This window comes from Mesoplodon bidens (genome assembly GCF_964165515.1).
Source record: "Mesoplodon bidens genome assembly, chromosome: 9".
Taxonomy (NCBI): Eukaryota; Metazoa; Chordata; class Mammalia; order Artiodactyla; family Ziphiidae; genus Mesoplodon; species Mesoplodon bidens.
Window position 1 is genome coordinate 314304 of NC_138166.1, and position 9834 is coordinate 324137.

At 43.2% G+C, this 9834-nt stretch overlaps 1 protein-coding gene across 2 annotated transcripts in view; it reads right to left on the minus strand.

The window, feature by feature from the left end:
- The window catches only part of HUS1 (HUS1 checkpoint clamp component), a 34471-nt gene extending 25695 nt beyond the window's left edge, over positions 1-8776 (minus strand). The window contains exons 1-3 of one of the 2 annotated variants that reach the window (XM_081244247.1): positions 8578-8776; positions 7800-7927; positions 7523-7699 (exon numbers count right to left, since the gene is read on the minus strand). In XM_081244247.1, coding sequence (XP_081100373.1) covers positions 7523-7699; positions 7800-7927; positions 8578-8629 — 357 coding nt within the window. In that variant the 5' untranslated portion in view covers positions 8630-8776. The remainder of the gene's footprint in view (positions 1-7522; positions 7700-7799; positions 7928-8577) is intronic. The other variant, XM_081244246.1, reaches the window with a different exon arrangement.
- Between the last annotated feature and the right edge of the window lie 1058 nt (positions 8777-9834).

Genomic DNA, 9834 nt, shown 5'->3' on the forward strand with positions numbered 1-9834 from the left:
AGAGTGGCCAACACATGCTGAGGAGAGGCAAAAGGCATCCATGCTAAAAGCAGCCCTCACACCAAAAATGTTAAACCTACACAAGCTACACAGGGATGCTCCTGCATATAAAAGCCTTCTAAGACCACAGTTGGTAACTGTTTCTCCTAAACTCAGAGAAAGAGAAATACAAGTAAAATGAAGAAGCGGAGGAACCACTCCCAGTTAAAATACCAAGAGAGAATTCCCTGAAGGAACAAACAATGACACAGACTTCTTCAGTCCAACAGAGAAAAAGTTCAAAAAGGTGGTAATGATAATAGTGAAAGTATTAAGAAAAGCTTTTGACAGAACTGCAGAGTACTGTAAAAAGGAACTAGAGACAACAAGGAGGAGCCAAGAAAAATTACAAAATTAATTTGCCAAGATGAAAGCTGAACTCAAGACAACAAATAACAGAATGAATAACATAGAAGAACGAATAAGTGAGCTGGAAGACAGAATAATGGAAATCACTCAATCAGAACAGCAGACAGAAAGCCAAAAGAAAAAAAAATGAAAGCAAGATAAGAGATCTACGGGATAATATAAAGCAGGCCAATCAATGCATAATATGGATTCCAGAAGGAGAAGAAAGAGAAAAGTGGATTGAAAATGTTTTTGAAGAAATTATGGCTGAAAGCTTCCCAAACCTAATGAAGGAAACATATATCCAGGTACAGGAAGCACAGAGGGTCCCAAGTAAGGTGAACCCAAACAGACGTACACCAAGACACAATTAAAATGGCAAAAGTTGGGTTTCCCTGGTGGCGCAGTGGTTGAGAGTCTACCTGCCGATTCAGGGGACACGGGTTTGTGCCCTGGTCCAGGAGGATCCCACATGCTGCGGAGCAGCTAGGCCCGTGAGCCATGGCCGCTGAGCCTGCTCGTCCGGAGCCTGTGCTCCTCAACAAGAGAGGCCACAACAGTGAGAGGCCCGCAGACCACAAAAAAAAACAAAAAAAAATGGCAGAAGTTAAAGAGAGGATTCTAAAGACAGCAAGAGAAAAACAAGGAGTTAAACCCCCATAAGGCTATCAGCTGATTTCACTATGGAAATGTTGCAGGCCAGAAGGGAGTGGCAAAATATAGTCAAAGTCTTGAAAGGGAAAAAAATCTGCAACCTAGAATACTCTACCCAGCAAGATTATCATTTAGAATAGGAGGAGAAAAAATTTCTCAGACAAGCGAAATCTAAAAGAATACAGTGATACTAAACCTATTCTAAAAGAAATATTGAAAGGTCTTCTCTAAATAGAAAAGAAGCAACAAGCTATAGGAAAGTGGGAATAACAAATGGAAAGTAAATCATTTAAGCCAATATACAAATTAAAAAGAAAAAAAAATTTTTTTAATCTATTTGTGAAAGCGATGATAACCACAACAAACTACAAAAGAATAAACATGAAGATGTAAAAGAGGACATCAAAATCATAAAACGTAGGGGAGGAGAATTAGAAAATGTAGATTTTTTTTAAATGTGTTTGAGCCTACAATGACTATCAGTCTAAAGAAAGTAGATATAGAAAGGGGTTAACATACTTGAAAAACAGGGTAACCACAAATCAACAACATACGATAGATTCACAAAAACCAAAAAGAACAGAACACAAGCACAAAATAAAAGGAATCAAACCACAAAGAAGAGAACAAGAAGAGAAATAAAGGAACAAAGAAGAAACACAAAATCAATTGGAAAACTGGGTTTAAAATGGCAATAAATACATATTTATCAATAATTTCCTCAAATGTCAATGGACTAAATGCTCCAATCAAAAGACAGAGTGGCAGACTGGATAAAAAAGAAGAGCCTGCAATATGCTGCCTACAAGAGACCCACTTCAGGGACTTCCCTAGCAGTCCAGTGGTTAAGGCTCTGTGCTTCCACTACAGAGGGCACAGGTTCGATCCCTGGTTAGGAACTAAGATCCCGCACACAGCATGGCATGGTGTGGCCAAAAAAAACCCCACTAGAGACCCACTTCAGGGCAAAAGAAACACAAAGATTGAAAGTGAGGGAATGGAAAAAGATATTTCATGGAAACGGAATTGACAAGAAAGTGGCAGTCACACTACTCCTATCAGACAAAACAGACTTTAAAACAAAGGCCATAAAGAAGGATAAATAAGGACAGTATATAATGATAAAAGGATCAAGAGGAGGATTTTATACTCGTCAACATATATGCAACTAATATCAGAGCACCCAAATACATAAAACAAATACTAACAAACATAAAGGAAGAAATTGACAATACAATAAGAGTAGGAGACTTTAACACCCGACTTGCATCAGTGGACAGCTCTTTGAGACAGAAAATCAATAAGGCAACAGAGATCCTAAATGACACAACAGAACAGTTAGACTTAATTGTTGTTTTGGGGACATTACATTAAAAAAAAAAAGACTACACATTCTTTTCAAGTGCACATGGAACATTCTTTAGGACTGACCACATACTAGGGCACAAAACAAACCTCAACAAATTTAAGAGTATAGACATTATTTCAAGCATCTTTTCTGACCACAGTGGCATGAAAACAGAAATCAACCACAGCAAAAGAAATGAGAAAAAAACAATTACATGGAGACTAAACAACATGCTACTACGAAACCAATGGTTCAAGAAGGAAATCAAGAATGAAATTTAAAAATACCTTGAGACAAATGACAATGAAAACACAACCATACAAAATCTAAGGATGCAGCAAAAGCAGTTCTTGGAAGTTCATAGCAACACAGGCCTTCCTCAAAAAACAAGAAAAATCTCAAATAAACAACCTAACCTACTGCCTAAAAGAATCAAAAAAAGAATACCACCTAAAGTCAGCAGAAAGAAGGAAATAATAAAGATCACAGGGGAAATAAATAAAATAGAGATTAAAAAAATAGAAAAAATCAATAAAGCCAAGAGTTGGCTCTTTGAAAGGGTAAACAAAATTGACAAATGTCTGGCCAGGATCACCAAGAAGAAAAGAGAGAGAAACCAAACAAAATAAGAAATGAAAAAGGAGAACTGGGCTTCCCTGGTGGCGCAGTGGTTGAGAGTCCGCCTGCCGACGCAGGGGACGCGGGTTCGTGCCCCGGTCTGGGAGGATCCCACGTGCCGCGGAGCGGCTGGGCCCGTGGGCCATGGCTGCTGGGCCTGCGCGTCCGGAGCCTGTGCTCTGCAGGGGGAGAGGCCGCAACAGTGAGAGGCCCGCCTACCGCAAAAAAAAAAAAAAAAAAAAAAAGGAGAACTATCAACTAATACTGCAGAAAAAACCATAAGAGACTGCTATGAACAATTATATTTGAACAAATTGGACAACCTAGAGGAAATGGACAAGTTTCAGGAAACATACAGCCCACCAAAAGTTGAATCAAGAAGAAATTGAGGGCCTCCCTGGTGGCGCAGTGGTTGAGAGTCCGCCTACCGATGCAGGGGACACGGGTTCGTGCCCCGGTCGGGGAAGATTCCACATGCCGTGGAGCGGCTGGGCCCGTGAGCCATGACCGCTGAGCCTGCACGTCCAGAGCCTGTGCTCCGCAACGGGAGAGGCCACAACAGTGAGAGGCCCGTGTACCGCGAAAAAAAGAAAAAAAAGAAAAAGAAATCGATAATTTGAACAGACTGATCACTAGAAGTGAAATAAAATCTGTAATAAAAAAAAAAATTCCCTACAAACAAAAGTCAAGGACCAGATGGCTTCACAGGCAAATTCTACCAAACATATAAAGAAGAACTTTTACAGATCCTTCTCAAACTCTTCCAAAAGATTGAAGAGGAGGGAACATTCCCAAAGACATTCTATTAAGCCACCATCAACCCAATACCAAAACCAGACAAAGATACCAGCAAAAGTGAAATTTACAGGCCAATATCTTTGTTGAACATATATGCAAAAATTCTCAACAAAATATTAGCAAACCGAAAAAATAAAAATAAAAAAATAAAAAATAAAAAAATATTAGCAAACCGAATCCAACAACATGTAAAAAAATCTGACACCATGACCAAGTGGGATTCATCCCAAGTTAACAAGGATGGTTCAACATACGCAAACTGATGCTTTACACCGCATCAACAAAAGAAAAAACTGGGACTTCCCTGATGGTCCAGTGGTTAAGACTCCGTGCTTCCACTGTAGGGGCATGGGTTTGATCCTGGTCAGGGAACTAAGTACCGCATGCCACGCAGCGCAGCCAAAAAATAAAAAAATTTAAAGAATTTAAAAAATTAAAAAAACAACAAAAGAAAAGACAAAAACCACATGATCATCTCAATGGATGCAGAAAAAGCATTTGACAAAATTCAACATCCATTCATAATAAAAACTCTTACCAAAGTGGGTATAGAGGGAACATACCTCAACATAACAAAAGCTATTTATGACACACCCATAGCCAATATAATAACTGTGAAAAGCTGAAAGCCTATCCACTAAAATCTGGATAAATACAAGGATGCCCACTCTCACCACTTCTATTCAACATATTACTGGAAGTGTTAGCCACAGCAATCAAACAAGAAAAAGAAATAAAAGGCATCCAAATTGGAAGGGAAAAGGCAAAACTGTCATCATATGTAGATGACATGATGCTACACATAGAAAATCCTAAAGACTTGACACAAAAACTACTAAAACTGATAAATGAATTCAGCAAGGTAGCAGGATACAAGATTAACACACAGAAATTTGTTGCATTTCTATATACTAACAATGAAATATCAGAAAAAGTAAAAAAGAAAAAAAAAACCTTTTAAAATCGCATCAAAGAAAAATACAATAAAATACTTAGGAATAAACCTGACCAAGGAGGTGAAAGACTTACATGCTGAGAACTATAAAACATTAATAAAGGTAATTAAAGATGATTCAAAGAAATGGAAAGATATCTCATGCTCTTGGATTGGAAGAATTAATATTGTTAAAATGGCCATACTAAGTAAAGCAATCTACAGATTCAATGCAATCCCTATCAAATTACCCATGACATTTTTCACAGAACTAGAATAAATAACCCTAAAATTCATATGGAACCAAAAAAGACCCAGAATTGCCAAATCAATCCTGAGGAAGAAGAACGAAGCAGGAGGCATAACCCTCCCAGCCTGCAGACAATAATACAAAGCTACAGTAATCAAAACAGCATGGTACTGACACAAAAAAACAGCCATATGGATCAATGGAACAGAATAAAGAGCCCAGAAATAAACCCACACACCTACAGTCAATCAATCTTTGCGACAAAGGAGGCAAAAATATACCACGGGAAAAAGGCAGCTCCTTCAGCAAGTGGTGCTGGGAAACTTGGACAGCTGCATGTAAATCAATGAGGTTAGAATACACCCTCACGGCATACACAAAAATAAACCCCAAATGGCTTAAAGACTTAAATGTAAGACATGACACCATAAAACTCCTAGGAAAGAGCATATGCAAAACATTCTCCGACATAAATCGTAGCAACACTTTCTTAGGTCAGTCTCCCAAGGCAATAGAAATAGAAACAAAACAAACAAATGGGGCTTCCCTGGTGGCGCAGTGGTTGAGAGTCCTCCTGCCAATGCAGGGGACGAGGGTTCGTGCCCCGGTCCGGGAAGATCCCACATGCCGCGGAGCGGCTGGGCCCGTGAGCCATGGCCACTGAGCCTGCGCGTCCGGAGCCTGTGCTCCGCAACGGGAGAGGCCGCAGCAGTGAGAGGCCCGCGTAACGCAAAAAAAAAAAACAAACAAACAAATGGGACCTAATCAAACTTACAAGCTTTTGCACAGCAAAGGAAACCATAAACAAAACAAAAAGACAACCCACAGAATAGGATAAAATATAGGCAAATGATGTGATGGACAAGGGATTAATTTTCAAAATATACTACAATGAGGTACCACCTCATACCAGTCAGAGTGGCCATCATTAAAAAATCTACAAATCACAAATGCTGGAGAGGGTGGGGAGAAAAGGGAACCCTCCTGTACTGTTGGTGGGGATGTAAGTTGGTGCAGCCACTATGGAGAACAGTATGGAGGTTCCTCACAATACTAAAAATAGAATTACCATATGACCCAGCAATCCCACCCCCGGACATATATCCAGACAAAACTATAATCCAAAAAGATGCATGCACCCATATGTTCATAGCAGCACTATTTACGATAGCCAGGACATGGAAACAACCTAAATGTCCATCGACAAATGAATGGATAAAGAACATGTGGTATATATAAACATACAATGTTATAATACTCGGCCATAAAAAAAGAATGAAATAATGCCATTGCAGCAGCATGGATGGACCTAGAGATTATCATAGTAAGTGACTGAAGTCAGAAAGAGGAAGACAAATACCATATGGTATCACTTATATGTGGAATCTAAAACATAACACAAATGAACCTACCTTCGAAACAGAAACAGACTCACAGACATAGAGAATAGGCTTGTGGTTGCCAAGGGGGAGAGTGGGTGGGGTAGGGATGGACTGGGAGTTTGGGGTTAGCAGATGCAAACTATTACATACAGAATGGATAAACAACAAGGTCCTACTGTATAGCACAGGGAACCATATTCAATACCCTGAGATAAACCATAATGGAAAAGAATATTAAAAAAAAGAATGCATACATATGTATAACTGAGTCACTCTGCTGTATGGCAGAAATGAACACAACATTGTAAATCAACTATACTTCAATTGAAAAAAAGTTGAGAAATCCTCTTCCATAAAGAGCATTAAACTGAATACAACACTCACCCGAAAAATAAAGTCCACAAATCACATAAGGAAGAGAGGTGCCAGGATGAGGGAAGGCCAGGGAGGCAGCACTGATGCTAAAGGGAGTTAAGGCTTCAAAGAGTAAGAGGAGAGACTCCAAGGAGAAGACCCAGCATCACCAAAGCCTGGGAATTGGGAAAGAATGGGACACACCTGGGGAACCACTCTGAGGGCAGGTGTTTGCAAGTTGGCTCTACAATGGGCTGGGCCACACGTCAAGGGCTTCGGACAGTAAGTTGGAAATGTGAACTTCAATCTGTGAGCAGTGACAGCCTGTGGGGTACATGTGTCCTGAAGACAGCTGCGCATTGGATTCATCTGGTAGTAGCGTGGAAGAAAGATATATTCCTCGAGAACCAGAGGTCATTTGAAAGGTGTCAGCAGCAGAGGTGTGGGAGAAGGGAGGGACACACAAATGCTTCAAAAGTGAAAACGGAGAGAAACCATGGTTTCTAGACTAGGTGACAAAACCAGTAAAAGAAATGGAGATGCTGGGATACGCAGATAGAGAAGAACGATGCAGAAGTGCTATTTCATAGGAAAAGCAGTATCGTCGTTGAATATTATGGGATCACAAGGCTATTTAAACATGAGGAGGACCTGACTCCAAGGGAAAACAAATACTGATGTGCAGATCTTTCATTTTAATAAAACCAATTAGCTTTCCACATACTGTTAGAAAGCCTAGGCTTATAACTACTTTTGAATCCTCTGGGAAGTTTCAGAAACTCTCCCGTCATACTCACCAGCTCTATAGAAACTGTGAGGCAAGGAAAGTGTTTATTAGTCAGCTTGATTTTCAAGGTTCGGGCATTCTGGGCAGTTTTCAAGGCTCGAGATAAATTTTCCGATGTTAGCTCTAAATAAATCGCATTGTTTTCTGCGGAGACACCTTCCATTTGAAATTCGCTGAAGAAGTTCTCCTAAGGGAAGAAAAAGGGGGGACATCTGTGCTCTTTCCGGCGGCATTCGTGGAGGGCGGGGGCGGGGGCGGTTTGCAGGCCTCTGAGAGCCTCCGCTCACCTGCTCCAGTTCACACCACATGCTCACCCCTCCATTGGCCACCTTGTCAGAGAGGACGAAGTTCAACTTATCCGGGCTGATACGCAGAGTGCAGGTTTTGGCAAGCTTGGCTATCATGTTACTAACTCCTACAGCGAAGGATTCGAGTAAGGAATTACTAAGAAGCACGCCAAGTATCCCAGACGCTAACTTAGCTCGCAGAACTCCCAGTTCGGCCCGACGAGCTTGCCGCTGGGAAAATCACGTTTACGCCGGTACCCACCGGGAAGCCTTTAATGGCGCTGAGGTCACGCCAGTCTCCCAACAACCCTGCGCGGTTCACATCACCAGCCATCAGGGCTGGAATAAGGAAACCGAGATTCGGAAGTGAACTGGCGCGAACTGGCGCCTACTGGCCGCCTTCATCTCTCCCACGTCCACTCGGGACCGTCGGGTGCTGCAGGGATCGGGGCAGGGCCAGGCGCCGCAGGGGGCGGGGGAACCAACGGGGCCGGGATATGAAGGGCAGTCTGCGCCAGATAAAGGTGTCTGTGCCGCCAGCGGCCGGGTTAAGAAAAGACACGATAGGACTCAAGCTACAGGGACAACCCTCGGCACCTGCGCCCGCCCCAACCTCCAGCGGCCCGCCAGCCCAGCGCGCCCCCATCCTCCTCGCGGGGCCCCAGCCGCTTGCGCTGCCCCTTCCGGGCCTTCCGCCCTCCCCTCTGCCCTCCTTCCAGCCGCCCGGGGCCGTCGGCCCTCCGCCCCGCCGCCCGGGGCCGACGCGGCCGCCACTCACGCGTGAAGTTGTTCAGACAGGCTGCATCCACGAGCTTAGCCCGAAACTTCATGGCGGAACGCAGCCCGTGCGGGGCGCCCGTAGGCGGCCGACTCCAGGGACCCCAGCCTTACGCTGCCCGCCGGAAACGCCACCGCGGGCCTGGGTTCCGCCTGACTCGGCCGGACGCCCGCCCGCGGAGGGTAGGAGGGCTTTCGGGTCGCGCCCCTGGGGTGACGCGACCTCTGCCGGAAGTGACGCGTCCTCCGCCCGCAGGTACCGGAAGTGGTTCTAACGATTGGAAGTTTGAGCTCCGTTATCCCTATTTCCAATTCTCTTTTACAACATGAGAAATAAAATCAATCCCTTACTTATAAAGTATTGAGTAGAGTTACCGCTTAAATACACACCTCTCTGGGGTAGGGGAGCTTTAGAACCCCCCTCGGCTCAGACGTTCGCACTAGTACCTCAGCGGTGCAGGACCACGTTGGATGATGCTGTGAAATTGTTTCAAATTTAAACTTTTAAACTGTGCAAAACACAGGATGTTTAAAGAACACTGATGTTAAGTGGTAATTTTGTAGTCATATCTCAAGATGAACTTCACCAGAGCCTGTTAAAAAAGTCTCACAGCAGAGGGGCTTCCCTGGTGGTGCAGTGGTTAAGAATCTGCCTGCCAATGCAGGGGCCATGGGTTCGAGCTCTAGTCCGGGAAGATCCCACATGCCATAGAGCAACTAAGCCCGTGCGCCACAACTACTGAGCCTGCGCTCTAGAGCCTGTGAGCCACAACTACTGAGCCCATGCGCCTGGAGCCCATTGCACTGCAACTACTGAGACCGCGTGCCTCACTACTGAAGCCCTCATGCCTAGAGCCGGTGCTCCGCAACAAGAGAAGCCAGCACAGTGAGAAGCCCGTGAGCACCACACCAAAAGCCCCCGTGCAGCAAGAAAGACCCAACGCAGCCACAAAATAATTAATTAATTAATTTAAAAAAAAATCTCACAGCACAAATGATATAAATGATGTGGTAGAATTTTGAAAAACAAAACGAGAAATAGAACAATTGTCTCCAACTTGGTTTTTCAGAGACAAGATTGTCCATGTTAAGAATGTTCTATTTTTAATGTGCTTTGCAAATAGAAACCTACAACCTTGTTTTTACCTTGGTGTATAGAATCAAGAAACAGTAATAACAGATCCTTTTAAAAGTGCAAAATATGAAAATTACAGGCAGTTCTGCCTATTTTAAGACTATAACATGAAGGTAGACTCCA